The following is a 15,465-nucleotide window of genomic DNA, read 5'->3' on the forward strand; positions in this document are numbered from 1 at the left end:
AATTTTGGGAATGATGAGGGCAACAAATGTATAGATGTGCTTTACACAATTGATCTATGTATTGTGATGAATTTTATGAGCCCCAATAAATTGATTTAAAAATAAATAAAATGAGGAAAATAATGACAGAAAAAAAAAGTAAAGAAAAATGTGTTATATATATTTTTATAGCAATAAAACTTCCCTTTGAGTAGTTTGCCAGGAACCTTTATGAAAAATGTGATGTAAATGTTATTAAAATGTTCATTTCACATCTATTGAGATTTTTCTCCCCTCTTAATTTGCTAGTGCAAAGAATTGTACTTTTTCCTTGTAAAGTTAAACTGGCCTTGCATTCCTGGAATAAAATCCACCTGATCATGAGGTATTATCCTTTTTATATTTTGTTGGTTTCAATTTGGTAATATTTTGCTTAGAATTTTTGTAATCATGTTTATGAGTTTGGTTTATCATTTTTCAAATGTAATTTTAATGGTACTCTCCTTGCTGGGTTTTGGCTCCTAGGTAATGTTAACATCATAAAACCTCTGAAAAATGTTTTCTATTGTCTGGAAAAGCCTGTGCAAGAGAGGAATCTTTCTTATTGGAATACTTGGCATAATTTATTTCTTGGCATCATTAGCTCAACCAGGAATGTTTGTATAAAGTTGGATGCAATGCATTCTTTCAGCCTTTGTTCAAAAACTTTGTTTTTCACCTTCACTTTTGATACTGCACTTGATCTTAGCCAAAAGGCCGAGAAGCGATTCGCATTCACTTTTGAATGTTTTCACTGGGAATAAAAGTTTTGGCTTACATTTTTCTTCTAGATTTTACAGATTTTTTTTCTACAACTTGCGTAGGTTCTAATGAGAAATCTGCTGTTAGGCTGGGTTTTCTAGAGAAGCAAAACCAGCAGCAAAACCAGCACTGCTTGTATGCGTATCCAAAGACATTTATATCAAGAAAGTGGCTCACGCAGTTGTAGAGATATATAAGTCTAGTGCGGTTCAAGTCTGTCAGATGTTCATTTAAAACTGGAAGCTTTCCTTGACTCATAGCTGCCAGGGCAGATAAAGCAAGAAGATGAACCCAGAAACAGGAAAGCCTCAGGTTGGTGGAGGTAGACACAGATGAATCCAAGGTGAGCAAGTCTGGGTCTTGTCTGCAGAGTCTAATGAATCCAAAGTTGATGGGCAATATTGCTGATAACTCCCAGGGTTAGCAAGCGATACAGCAGGCTGCTGGCTTAAGTCCAAAGTGGAGGTTGCTGAGACAGAAGAGACAAATCTTCCCACAGAGTCTGCTTAAATAGTGGTATGTCACACCTCCAGTGAATGTACTTCCAGTTACAACTGGGCTCTGTCTAATCCTCCATAATGGCCTGGTTGCTCCCAGAGGATTCCATCATGGAGTTATTTACATTATGCTACATCTCATGGGGAGGCCTCAACTGCCAGGTACTGAACATTCCGGCCCAGCCAGATTGACACAATAGCTGATTATCACATCAGCGATTACCTTTTCCTCTGTAATCCCTGTTTCTTATTATTAGCTGCCTTTAAACCTCTTCATTGGTGTTCAGCAGTGCAACTTTGTGGTGTGTGTGTGTGAGGTATTTATGCTCCTTTGGGTTATCTGAACTTCCTGGATTTGTGGTTTGACTTGTTAATTTTGGAAAATTAGTAACCATTATATCTTTAAGCAATTCTTCTGCAGTATATTCTTAGTCTTCAGGGACTCCAGCTGCACATCTAGTAGACTATTTGGTGTTGTCTCACAATCCTTGGATACTGTTTTCTTTCAGGTTTTTGTCTCAGTAAGATCTATCGACTTATCTTCAAGATCACTGATTCATTCTTTCCTCACTGATTCTTTCCAGTCTGCTGTAAGTATTCCATCGAAGGTGTTCTTCACTCTGATATTGTGCTTTGTTATTTGCTTCTCTGTTGAAATTAGGTTTGTGTGTTATTAATAGTTCCAACATCTGGGCTGTCTTTGGTTCTGTGCTTTCTTTTTCTTGCTTTGTTTGCTGTATACATTTTGACTGGATGTTTGTCACCAAGTAGGGAGAAACAGAACTTTTAAAAAACACTCAAACCTGAAGACACTCCTCATCCTCTTTAGTGTTAGAAGTTTAAACCATTCTAGTCAGTAGTTGATGTGGGTTTGAGCTTTGTTGTGGTTATAGTTACTGTCAGTGTCTCAAAGACTGAAACTTGCTCCAGTGGTGACCCACTGCTGCCTTTGTTGTGGTTCAGTGGTTTACTTGACAAATATACAAAGGAACTACTGAGCAAAGGCCAGTCCCCAATGATTTACTTGATATGGCTCTTTGTAACTCCCACTAAGAAGATAAACAAAAAACTGCATGGGCCTATGCAGTTTGGTGTAGTTCCTCTTTCCCTGATCAGTGTGGCTAAGAGGCGGTAGAGAAGTTGATAGGATTATATGATCCAGTTGTGATTATTAACAGGGTGCATTATAGTTGTAAAAACTTGCAACTCAAAATGTGGTGATAGGTCAATTTTGCTATCTTACTGGGTTTAAAAGGTGCCACCTGAGAAGCATAACAGGGATCCAGCATCAGGTGGAGGGCGACCTGTGCACTGAGCCCCCTCTATCGAGGGACAGAAAGCTGTGACACCAGATGAGCGGTAGCAGCAGACCCAAGAGCTAGAGCATGAGACAGAACAGTGGACTTCTTGGCCTATCGAGCAAGTGAAGCCGAGTGCTTTGGGGCAGGAGCCATGCTAGAGGAGCAGGTGCACTTCATTTGGGAGGTAGGTTTGCTGATCCAAGAAGCTCCAGCCAATTGCCTTTAGCCTGAGACTGAGGGTAGACTGGCATATCCTTGGGCATTAAACAGCAGCACTAAAGTTTGGAGCTTTTAACACATGCCCAAGGAACAGAGCCAACACCTGTCTACTTTCTCTAATAGCTTTTTGGAATCTAATTAATCTCACTCTTCTGGAGTAAAAGTATTCAGTCAAGTAGAAATCATGCATGTATTCTCCAAATAGTTAATGGGTTCTCTCAATACTCGAAGAATCTGTCCTTTCCTCGTGTTGCATGAAATGCTTTTAACAAGTTTACAGGATGTGTCATTTTGATGCATTTCAGTTTCTTCAATGAAACCTACAGAAACTGTTTACATTTACCCCCTACCATTTATGCTGACTTTTCTCCATTTAATGAGACAAATAGATACACAAATTCATTTTCTTCTCAGCCTTCTAATCTTGAAATTCTGTGTGGTATACCTATATCTATGGATACGTGTCAATTTGATGTGAATTTAAATTTGAGTATTAATCCCAGTAAACTGGTTTCATTCATGAAAGCATTACTTCCATAATATAGTAAAAAAACTCTTAGAAAGTACACATTAAATCTGCAGACAAATAATGCAGCGGCGATTGTCATAAAGACTGACCCAAGCAACATTGAACCCAGTTTCTCGAATGCTGTGTTAAATATTACAAATTAAAAAAAATTAAACAAATTTTGTTAGTATATTTTTTAATAAGTTACTAATGTATACAGTAGTTGTTTATAAATAGTCGTTTTTAAAAGAAAATGTGTGATTTCATTCACTTGTCAATTTGACATGTATGATAGGTATGTAAGAAATGGTGGTAAACCTAGTATTAATGATAAAAGCCTATTTGGGATCTGCATCTGGCCTTTCTTATAGTAACCTATCCATTTTCTAGCACCAGAAATTACTTTTATTTTTATACTGTCATATTTTGTTTTTTAAATAATATACTGTATTTCAGGGGCTGTAAAAAAGTAAATAATGAAATCTAATAAAAGCACTAGGATAAAGAAAGCTCTTGTCTTTTTCATGCAAATATTCCCAAACATCTCTCTTATCTCCATGTTTTCTGAAGGAAACACATTCAAGCATTCTAGGCATAAAACAGTAACTGATTCAAGTAACTTTCTAGTAAAACAGGGAGAGGCCCTAAGAAACCACCACAGGCACGTGGTGCATAGTTAACATATTTTTTAAAAAAACCAATTTTTATTTGAATTAAACGTATTGTGCTAACATCATTGCTATTAATGTTCCCCATTGCATACACAACTGGGAAATGTAAATCAACAAGTATCGATCCGACTATGGACACAACACGCGGCTTGAGTGGTCCTTTTCACAATTGCACAAGGATCAGGCACTTGGCCCCCTGGTCTTGGAGCCATTGGTGGCCGACCGGATTCCGACCTAGGGTGAGGGAACATAACGGCATGCGGGGGTAGCCGCAGCCTGCTCAGACCCCATGGAACGCGGTCCCTTCTAAAGGCGGACACTGGCCAATAAACTTCACAAAACCAACAAAAGTTCTTTCCATTTCCGCACATTCTGGTCCACTGAGCTTGGAAACCAGCTTGGGGCCCGGGCGGGCTGTTTTCCTGGGACACAAGGTAGGCAGGACCAACGGAAACAACAGAACGGCACCTTCGCCGCCTGTCTACGCGGAGCTCTCCAGCCGCGCCCGATCTCGCGGTCCCCCGCCGACCTCCAGTCTCGCGAGACCACGGGTCCTCGGAAGGCCCAGCCCGCCCTTCGCGCGCGCTGGTCACGCTCGCCGCCTAAAGTCCGGGCGCGGAAGTGCCCTTGTGGTCCCACCTGCCGTCGCTCTGAAAAGCACCCACATTCAACCCCGAAAGCGGGACCTGGCCCCGCTATGGACGGGCAGCGGGGCCTCGGAGGCCAGGCGACCCTCCCGCTCGCCCACGCGCATTTCGAGAAGGGCGAATATGCCGAGGCCGAGGCGCTGTACTCCGCGTACATCTGCCAGCGCGACCGGCCAGCCTCAGGAAGAGCGGGTCCCGGAAGGTAACGACCGCGCCCCCGGAGGCTGCCGCCCTCCCGCGCGTGCGCACCGAGTTGATCTAGCGCCTTGGCCACCTGCCGGGGCGCAGAGCGCAGGCGCAGCTGTTCGGGTGCCCGCTCTACGGCCGGAGGGGCCGAGAGCCCCAGAGAAGCCGTGAGCGGGGCCTGCGGTGCGGGCGCGGCCGCCGCCGCCCGCCGCCCGCCGCCGTTACATATGTCCGGATACAGACCCACCGCGTGATTAGGGCTTCCCCACCCGTGTTCGTAACGATCCGAGACGCGCAGCAAAAACACAACTCCCACGCCCATTGTTATTAATGGAAAAAATATTAGAGAGGACAGTATTAGAAAAAAGGTATAACTACACCATTGTCCTTAGGTAATTCCTGAAGTTCAAATAGCTAGTCGCTGGTGGAACCTTTCTGATTGACCCAAAAGGTGAATTTTTGTTTGCTTTCTGTTTGTTTTTAGCCTTGGTTCAAATCAGGATGCACATTAGGTTTCTTTTAAGCTGGACGCCTCAGCCAGCTCCTGCCTTGTGTGCGGATGTGTTTATTTGTTGATTAAGCCCTGTGTCCCATGTTTTGGAAGCACTGCAGCACCTCCCTCTGATCATTTCAGGTGGTCCAATGTCTCTATTGTTTGTGAATTGCTGGTTAAATCTTGGGGCTTAGTTGGGTTAAAATGTAATATTTCAGGACTACTGTTAAAAATAATCCAGATTTCGAAATTTGCACATAAGTTTTATGCTGGACAGTTACTCCGTATGCATGTGTCAGGAGACGATTTTGAATCTGGAAAAAAGCAAATGGGTTGGAGAAGCTCATACAATGAGGTGTATAAGGAGAGGAGGCGGGAGAAATGTGGACGATTGAATTGGTTGATCTTGACGTGATCCATCGATGGAACCCTGCCCTCCCTCCTTTACTGAGATCCAGCTGGTCATGAGGTGGCCTCTGCCCTCCACTCAGCCTTGTTTTTTGAAATTCACATTCAGCAGGGCTGGATATTAAGAGGAAAAAAAGAGGACTTGCAACTTTCGGTGAGGGCAAAATGCTAGCAGGAATACTTTTGGCCAGGAATTTTTTTTAGTGTAAGAAAACCCCCAAATCGAAGCAAGTATCTGTTATCAATTTTCCTCTTAGGGAGGACTTTGTGGGAGCCACTGTTGTCTGGGTGCCACTTTTTGTCATGTTAACTAGCCTAAGGGAAAACGTGTCTGCCTATAACATCTTGGGGCTAAGCCTGAATGTGTAGCATTTGGCGTTAGTTCATATTTGCCTTTGTTGTGCTGGCTGATGGGCAAAGGGTGACAGAAAACACTGGGAGATTGAAGGTACAACCTTCGCGACAGTCATCCTCTCCCTATGAAGATTTTTTTTTAAAGCAATGCCAGCTTTGTATTGAAAATGAACATATAACCAACCAGCCAAACTCAGTGCCCTCAAATCCATTCCAACTCATAGGACAGGGTAGAACTGCCCGTGTGGGTTTCCCAGACTGCCCACAGCCCTCGTCCTTCTCTGCGGAGTTGCTGGTGATTTTGAACATCTGGCCTTGCCCAATATTAGGTTAGTGATTGGATTCTTATACTTATCCTTGTGGAATTAAACCAGGAAAATAAAATGCTTTCGTATTTTAGTAATACACCAGAATTATAGGTTTGTGTGCACCTGTAAAAGTCTATAATTCCTACTTACTTCCGTGTGTGAGTGAGAGAATAGTAAACATAGAAAAATTAGTTTCTACCTTTGTTTCTAGGATAAGTCTATTTTAAGAGTAGACTTAGTGGATTTCAAAAACAGTCATCAGCAACTGGCATCTTGGTGCTTTGCAGTCTTACTGTGCTTCTTTGTCCATCTCAACCAAGGGCACAGGGCCTGTTTCTAGCAAGTATGATTTCCGCCCCTCTCCAGCCCAGGGAAGACCATCTGCTGTGGTTTAATAGAAGGGAGGTCAGCATGTTTAAGCTGCAGCCCTGGCTGTGCCACAGGCTGGTAACTTTCACAGCCTCAGTTTTGCACCTGTAAAACCCTCAATTTGCTTATACTTCTGAAACTCGTCTGGGAGCTAGTGGATTAAAACAGAATTCTGCCAAGTCCATCCTTTTTTTTTCTCCCTTAAATAATCTTTTAGAGTTTGAAAATACATTTGAAATATTGGCTCATTGAAACATTGTGGAACATTATTTGCAGTCTGTGAACAGCTTTCCTTCTGCATGGTTTATAACATTTTCTTCTCATTGAAAACTTTATCTGAGCATGAACATAATTTCCTTTTTAGGGTTGGGGTTAAAATGCTGAAAGTCTATATTTGAATAGATAACTAGGTTAAATTCCATTCTACTAAGTACTTTCATTACACAAACTCAGGATTACAATTTCTTCTTAAATTGTTAACCTATGTCTTTTAAATTATGAAACAAAATGTCAGAGTGAGAGGTAGTGCTTTCAATTTATGGATTTCTAACTCTGACATTTTATCCTCTGAATATAGGAGTGTCTAAGTTCAGGTGATGAGACATATAATGACTAAAATCTTGTGAGAGTAGCACGGCTGATTTTCCTTCTGATTCGGCCCTGGGCAGCAGCACAGCTGGTATGAAGACTTTGCAGCTAGCTGTGGGGCGCATCCGCTCCCGTGTTCTACGCCTTTACTGTGGGGCCAGCGGCACCCAGAAGCCTCCTTGCACCGCAGTTGTGGTTCACAGAACAGAAACGGTCGCGAGTTGCAGCTATTCTGCCCTTGCCCTGTTCCTTAGTGAACTTGGCCTGAAGGAGACAGACCCTGGGCTGTGAGTAGCCTCCTTAGGGCGCAGTGGGTACTCCCATCTTTAAGGACAAGGATAAGGAAGTTAAACAAGTGGCTTTGCATGTGTGCTGTCACAAGTAACTTCTGAGCCAGTGGTTCTCAACCTTCCTCATGCCGCGACCCTTTAATGCAGTTCCTCATGTTGTGGTGCCCCCCCCTAACCATAAAATTATTTGCATTGCTATTTCATCACTGTCATTTTGCTACTGTTATGAATTGGGCAACCCCTGTGAAAGGGTCGTTCCATCCCCAAGGGGGTCGCGACCCACAGGTTGAGAACCACTGTTCTAAGCACTGCTTTGCATTAAGGGGTATAGCAAAGAGACCATAGATACATTAGCATAATCTGATCGCAGTTCAAAGCCACTAGCAGGTCCGCATGAGAAAGACGAGGCATTCTACTCCTGTAAACATTTTACAGTCTTGGAGACCCACGGTGGGTGGCTCTGAGCGAGCATCGAGTCGATGGCAGTGAGTGAGATCAAAAGAAAGACAAGCCGAACCAGCTCTGATGCAGAACAGAACCTAGAATGTTCTCCTGTGAAGATGGTTTGCCCTCTGCAAAGGACAGTCCTTTGGCTGTGACTGTTGAGTCATGTCTGGTCAGAGCTTCAGGGAGAGTGCTTGTGCAGGCAGAGCTCCGTGGGCTGAGCCTGGTCCTTATGTGGACACACAGGCCTCCGCTGTGAACCGCCTCCGTCACCCAGTGGGAAGTTTCCTGGCCTTGGGGAAGATGCCCACAGGAGCCATCCCTAGAGAGCATGCCCTGGGATCCACATGCTGACGTTTCTCCTAAATCTAACTCGCCTATTTCTTTGTTAGGGGAAAATGACTCCAAATCTCATTGCTTCATGTCACTTCACACAGTGCAGCCTTGTCACAAGTATACCTTCGTTTGTGCAATTCATAAGCCTGAAAGCAATATGTCTTTATAGGAGCCAGCTGTTCATGATCGTTTTGGCTTGAAATAGCCCGTCAGCAAATTGACTGAAATAAAACTGGTAATTCACTTTATGACATTTCCACAGCAAACCTGACCTTTGGGCTGGTTTTCCTTCCTTGCTCATCATGTGTCAGACCTGTCTCTGCTGGTGTGTGATGAGAAAACAGACAGTCCTCGTAACACCAGCCACACGGGTCATCTCCTCGGCGTTGAGCAGGGCTTCCAGTCTGCTGCACAGCGTGATTGACCGGACTCTCCCGCACACGTAGATGCGGTTGGCATGGCTTCCTCTGTGCTCTTTGTTAACAGCTATCACTTGGGTTTTCGATGTTGGTCCTACATATTACAGCTTGCCAGTCCTCCAAGGAGACTGAAAGAGGAAACGAGATAAATTTGGTAACATGGTGTTTTTAACTCGAACTTTCTGTTTAAAGCAAATGCTGCCCTGAGGATTTGGCTACTGCGTATAACAACAGGGGGCAAATCAAGTACTTGAGGGTTGAGTTTCACGAAGCCATGGACGACTACACATCTGCCATAGCCGCCCAGCCCAATTTTGAAGTTCCGTATTACAACCGAGGGCTGGTACTGTACAGGCTAGGTAAGGTGCTGGTCGTTTTCCTTCTCCTTTGCCGTTGCCCTTGACCGTGTTTTAGAGCTCTGATGTTATGAGGGTGCTAATCATCAAGTCCTTCAGTTACATGACATTTTCGCTGAGATTCTGTAACAAAGGAAGTGGGCCTGAGTTTATTTTAGGCTTTCCCTCGGCGGCACAGCACATGCTGGGTGGGAATTGGACCTGGCCGCTGGGAAGCACGACCCCATTACCTGTGCCTGTGCGTTCCCAGCTGCGAAATGAGGGTAATGCACCTGTGAAACTTCTCACTTACCATCTCGGAAGACACCTGAGACAATACTTAACGAAAGGGTTTCACATCCTTGAATTCGAGGGTCTCCAGTTACTCTTTCCTCTCATTTAAAGAGTGAAGAAGAAAAATAACTCCCTGTTTTCCAATTTCAGCTGCTATTTTGTAAACCACATGATCGAATTTTGTTGATGGTTGATCATGATTTTGGCTGCTCAGGTGTTAAATCTCTAAAAATAAACCCATAACCTATTTTAGCCATTTTTGTCTAAAGGCACATAGAATTACTGTGACAGACATAATTATTAAAAGAAGTTTTTTTCTTTACTAAAAGCATAGTTGGGAGTTCAGTAAGTATAGAAGCAACATGTTATGTATCCAAACTGCTGTGAGTGAGTAAGAGAAATACTCAAGGCCTTTCCTCTCTCTCTGGATTCTTGTACAGGATATTTTGATGAGGCTTTGGAAGATTTCAAGAAAACATTACACATAAATCCTGGATTTCATGATGCCGTTTTGAGTTTAAAACAAACTCTTCTTGACAAAGAAGAAAAACAAAGAAGAAATTATTGAAAAAGTACTGAAATTTTTAACTTAATTGATCCTTATGCCTGCATCCAATTGTTTCAGATTTAGCATAGGTAGTAACCTATTTTGATTTATATGTCAGATAACAATATTCATACATTAGCACTGAAAGGTAAATAATGTGAGGTAGTTTCAAATATAGGAAATATTTGCTAACTAGATATGCTTTTTATAAGCATATGTGATGCCAATGTATAATTATGAATGACTATTAAGAAAATACTTAAAGGAATGTATGATGTATTCAGTGAAACATTTATTTTTGCCAATTTTTTCTTGTAAACATTTTACATTTACAGAAAAAGTGAGAGAAAAATACAACAAATGCCTGTAAGCGCTTCACTTACGAAATTTGATAGTTGACATTGTATCATACTTGCCTTTCCTTTTGTAATTTAAATATGTAGCTGCTTTTTGCTGAAGTACTTGAAAATAAATTATAGAGATCTGCAAAGCTTCACCTGAATGTTTTCAATTTACGTCTTCTAAGAACAAAGGCAGTTTCTTAAAATAATGGCATTGTGATACTTGATAATAGTTCTGTAATGCCATCTAGATCCTGTCCAGTCTTGTTTCCACAGTTGTTCTCAAACTGTACAGATTCTTATTTCTGATCCAGAGCCAGTCATGCTTCGATGCACTTCATTGTTCTGTTCCCCTGAATTCTTTCAGTTTCGAACCAATCCTTTCCCACTTACTTCTCCCCTGGGCATTCACTTGGAGAACAAGATATTTTATATAACTCAGTCAGAACTGAATCGATGGCCATAAGTTTAGTGAGAAGATAGAGACATATGACCTTTGGGCTTACAAAAAATGTTTTCTATGTGAATAGACCATATATGTATCCGAGAAAGCATGTCAAAATAATTTACCTTACTCTTTTCTTTAAAACTCATCGCCGACAGGCTAATATTTAAATATTGAAAATAGTTTCATTTTTCTGAACGACTATATGTAATATTAAAATTTGCTGAATACGTACTCCAAGGCAAACACTATTTAAAACTCTGTAATAATGCATTGGGGGTTGAGTGGGAATGGACAGAGGAACGATGAAAAGCCCTCAGTGGATACGAAGCTTTTAAAAGACGGCTTTTATTCGGGTGTCACAAAATACTGGGACAGTTAGGGTTTCGCTATCGAGAATGGGAAAGAACTTGAAACACAAGCCCCAGCTGGCCATGCACGCTCAGCGCGACCTTGTTCTTGTGATTTGTCTTTCAAAGACCTGAGCCTGCTTCTCTGGAGGGCTCACGCTAGTTTATGACTGCAGTGGGGGGCTTGTGGGGATGGATGGAGGTGACCTGACTTGGGGGAACATCTGTTTGCCCGGAATGTGTCTCCCACAGGCAGGCTCGGAGGACCTTCCGAAGCCGCGTCAGGTATTCCCCATCGTGAATCCTAATTTTTTTCTTTTAGTTTAAATGATCTCATGAAGCAGGAAAAAATATGGAACCGCCCTGCTTGTAGTTAATAAATAATGCCTGGCAAGTACTTGAAGACTTTGGGCTGCAGGTGTATGTATAGTAAGAGGAAATTAAGTTTGATGGTCTGAAAACAGTCTAGATTTCTCGAAGTATTCACATTTCCCAGCATGATTTATCTTTCCATTTGTTGGAAATGTCTTTAAAGGAATTAATAAAGTTGCTGTAAAATGTTGAAGAATCCTTAAGACAACTGCCCCCCCCCCCTTTCCTTTTCTCTTTTTAAAGCTCCCTGGACCTTGGGAGAACTTAAAGCTATTCCGCCCAGAAAATCCAATACTTTAATCACTTTATTTTCTTTTGGCTCACACTCATCTCTTTACTCTTGCCTGGGATCAGATGTAAGATGAAAAAATAAAAACGTGTTAAGAAAAATTTCTCTTGGCCTGCTGGATTTTATTATTCAAAATGACTTCATCCTTTTCTAGAGATGGGGCTGGTGGGGGTGTGGGGAGGTTCAAAATCACCACTTGCAGACTAGGAACCCAGGCATTTATTTTCTCAAGTTCCTGGAAATATTTTTAAAAGAGCACATTTTCCGCATTTGTTTCCGTCAGCATGAGATGGTGAAATAATCTAGCTCGTGCACCTGGCATGTGCCTTCAGGGTCTTTCCCACTGACGTTCCTGGGTTGTCTGTCTGCCGGTGGCTCGCTGGCCCCCCAGCGTGACTCTGCCCTGATCCTGGCCCTGTCGTTTTGCACATCTTTAAGTCCTCCTCAGTGGGAATTACATGCTTCAGTCTTCTCACCCCCCACAAACGAAGCCCGCATCCACACATGCTGTTTGCAGTATGTCCACAAACTGCCAGATGCGGCCCCCTGAACAATGCAAGTTTCACTCACTTACACCGATACCTCACTTAGTGGTTTTAGTTCATCCTTGAAAACCTTTCCACAAAGTGAAATGCCATTATATGAAAAAGAGAGGGGAAAAAAGGTTTGCATTACTTTTTATTGGAAAAAATATGAATTCGCTTTCAATCCAGGATACCCAAATAATTCTCACAAAATATAGCAGTCGAGTTTACAGAAGTAATAAACAACTTGAAGGTAAATGCTCCACATATTGGACTCGCATAAAAGTCCATTATGCTCATTTTCCATACCATTTAGGAGACTGCTTCATTCAGATTCAGATTTCATACAAGTCACCCCTTTCAAATGTACCATTCAGTGATTTTTTACTGTACTCGCAGAGCATTTTGGTATGCCCATTTTCAAACTCCTAGGGTCTTGCAGTATTTGAGGCAAAATGTTCTTAATAATCATAAGATTATAATGCAGAAAACCACCTTTAGGTAAATTAAAGACTAAATATGACAGTACTTCAAAACACTTAATAGTGCGTGCCCTAAACAGATTGAAGAGCCTTTTCTGGGTTCATCCAAATAAGGAGCATGATTTGCATTTGTTTTATGTGCTATTCTTTGGCTTGGAGCTCAAGTGAGCAAAGTGGGACGGTATGTCTTTGCCTGAAACGGTATGGTGAAATAACCTTACAGCATATTTATTGTTTAATCGGGGAAAAAGGATGTGAACAAACCAATAGAAGACCGATTGTTGACAGAAATGTGGTTTAACTTCTCAAGAGCCTCTGACAAGGGCTGTCCAGTCAGATCCACGCGGAACGAACAAAGCTGCCCGGTCCTGTGCCATCCTCAGCACGTTCTGGTGGAGCCCATCGCGGCAGCCGCTGTGCCAGAACATCTCCACGAGGGTCTTCCTCTCGCTGCCCTTCCACTTTCCCCAGCACCAGGTCCCCTCCCAGGGCCTCAGTCCCTCCTGCTCACCTGACCAAAGAACTCCGGATGACGACTCAGGCGCCTCACCTCTCAGGCACACTCTAGTGCTTCTTCCTCCAAGAGAGATGTGTGCATTTTTCTCGCAAACGAGAGTGAGGCTAATTTTTAACAGGAGGAACCAGAGGCTTAGAGAGATCCAGTAACTTTCCCCGAATTCCATAGAAACATCTGATACTGCAAATAGCATCAGTAATTTGTGTTACACTCCACTAAAAGCAGAGGTGATGGATGAATTTTTTCCTGATAAAAATTGGAATCACCCACAGATTGCTAAAAAAAACAAAACAAACAGTACAGGGGAGTAACGAAACTTCTTTTATCACGGGTCATCACTACAGTTGTTGCTGATTATTTTCCATCCTGATTAAAAATAGGCACGCGAGAGGGTGAATATGCTAAATACAAAGAACAAATTCTGTTTGTAAGATTGTAAGCCTCTGCCAGCATATAGCACGGTATCTTACTGTTTGGTAACAGTCCCCAACATTGAGAAATGCCCCAAAGGACGATGGCGTGTCCCTTCAACAGCAGCACACACTGGAGGCGCCCCAGCCCTGGCCCCAGGCCGCTGAGTCCCGAGGTCCTAGTCTTTCGCTTCCTGTGTATCCGTGATTGGGCCCAGGCTCCGGAAGGCTACATGTTATTCGCAGAAAAGATGTTCCTGAAAGTTATGGACATGAACCAGTTATGTGTCTAGCCTAGAAATGTTATTTTAAATTATTCCTTCACTGATTAGATGGGCCCAGTTTCTCAAATGCTCACATCATCCTATTGGTTACCTCTCACATGAGCTAGACAGTTGTGATGTGTCCATTCTGGGTTTTAGAAAATTGTATTTTGGCATATCTTATAAAAACGAAAGATAGGTGTACTCGTGTAGTCTCCCAAACTTTGTCATCATAAAGGGACTTAAGTTATTGCTTGCAGGAGTAAGAGATAAGGGGAACTGACTTTTCCTCTCTTTTTCTGTTACCGAATTCTTTAAAAGGGTAAAAAAAAGATGAGGTTTGGATTATGAGGTGGTTTCGTTGGCTTCTAGCTAAAGTAAAATATAAGAAAAGCCTTCAACTTAGATGGGGGAGGAAACATACTGCTGCTTTGAAAAGTAGGCACAAACTCTAGGAGAGTATGAATGAAAAGAATTAAAATTAAGTAAGTGCTTCCCTCATGGGGGCCCTTCCCCTTCTCATTTAACAGGAATAAACCAAACTAGACCCACCGTTATTGAGCTGATTCTGACAGAGACCCCAGAGGATAGAAAAGAACTACCCCACAGTCTCCAAGGCTGTAAATCTTGACCAAAGCAGACTGTCAGGTCTTTCTCCTGCAAACCCGGGGTGGGCTCAAACTGCCAATCTTTTGTTTAGCAGCCAAGTACTCTGGCCTCTCTGCCACTCGGGCTTCTTTTAATAATAACCACTTTAAAGTTTATATCTATCCTTCCAGCCCTGCTTTCTATGTACAGACACACCCACAGATGTAGACGTGTGCATGAATAGAATTTTGCTTATTCTATCACTAGTAATTAAAAAAATAGTTTTGGGGCAGTCTTTCATTTAAGAACACAGAGATTTACCTCATTTTGCTTAGATTCACAATTGTCTAAGCCACATTAAAAGTCCTTGCCGGTCCTGTTATAAATGAATACGTGTCTATGGTAATAAAAACAGCCCCCAAAAGCCAAACCGTGCCATTGAGCCAATGCAGACTCACAGCGACCCTGCAGAACCGAGTCGAAGTCCCTCTGTGGGTTTCTGGGGCTGCAGATCTCAATGGGAGCAGACAGCCTCTTAAGATATAAAATGAAATCCTCCTTCCCCCGAATTCCCTTCAGAGATAATGGCTTTTAGCAACTAGAAACAAGGCTAAAAAGGCTTGCTCTCCGCTCTCAGTGAGTCCCCTGATGATTGTCATTTTACTTCTATTCACGGCCTTTGTAGCTCTGTCCGCTGTAGGCAACTTTGACTAGTTTGTATGAAGAATCTCTCTAAATATATCCTTTTGGTACCACATTTTATTTGAAACAATTTCCACTTAATTGGAAGGCTCTTTTTTTTTTTTTTTTTTTTTAAAGATTACAGAGTTGATACAGCTCATGTTTAACACACCCAAACAGCTCTCTGCCTCCTGGGCAGCTGGCTCTTC

The 15,465-nt window shown here is 42.4% G+C and overlaps 1 protein-coding gene and 1 pseudogene across 1 annotated transcript; one reads left to right on the top strand and one right to left on the bottom strand.

Annotated features, from left to right (window-relative positions):
- Positions 1–609: 609 nt before the first annotated feature.
- Positions 610–747, bottom strand: LOC115868317 (annotated as a pseudogene).
- Positions 748–4,542: 3,795 nt separating this feature from the next.
- Positions 4,543–10,490, top strand: TTC32 (tetratricopeptide repeat domain 32). The gene is made up of 3 exons (XM_004696052.2): positions 4,543–4,825; positions 9,011–9,177; positions 9,888–10,490. The coding sequence occupies exons 1-3, from the start codon at positions 4,674–4,676 to the stop codon at positions 10,013–10,015; spliced, it is 447 nt and encodes a 148-aa protein (XP_004696109.1). The 5' UTR covers positions 4,543–4,673; the 3' UTR covers positions 10,016–10,490.
- Positions 10,491–15,465: the final 4,975 nt, after the last annotated feature.

The sequence above is a fragment of the Echinops telfairi genome, unplaced genomic scaffold, assembly GCF_000313985.2.
Source record: "Echinops telfairi isolate 266 unplaced genomic scaffold, ASM31398v2 ScPeMD7_9;HRSCAF=40, whole genome shotgun sequence".
Taxonomy (NCBI): Eukaryota; Metazoa; Chordata; class Mammalia; order Afrosoricida; family Tenrecidae; genus Echinops; species Echinops telfairi.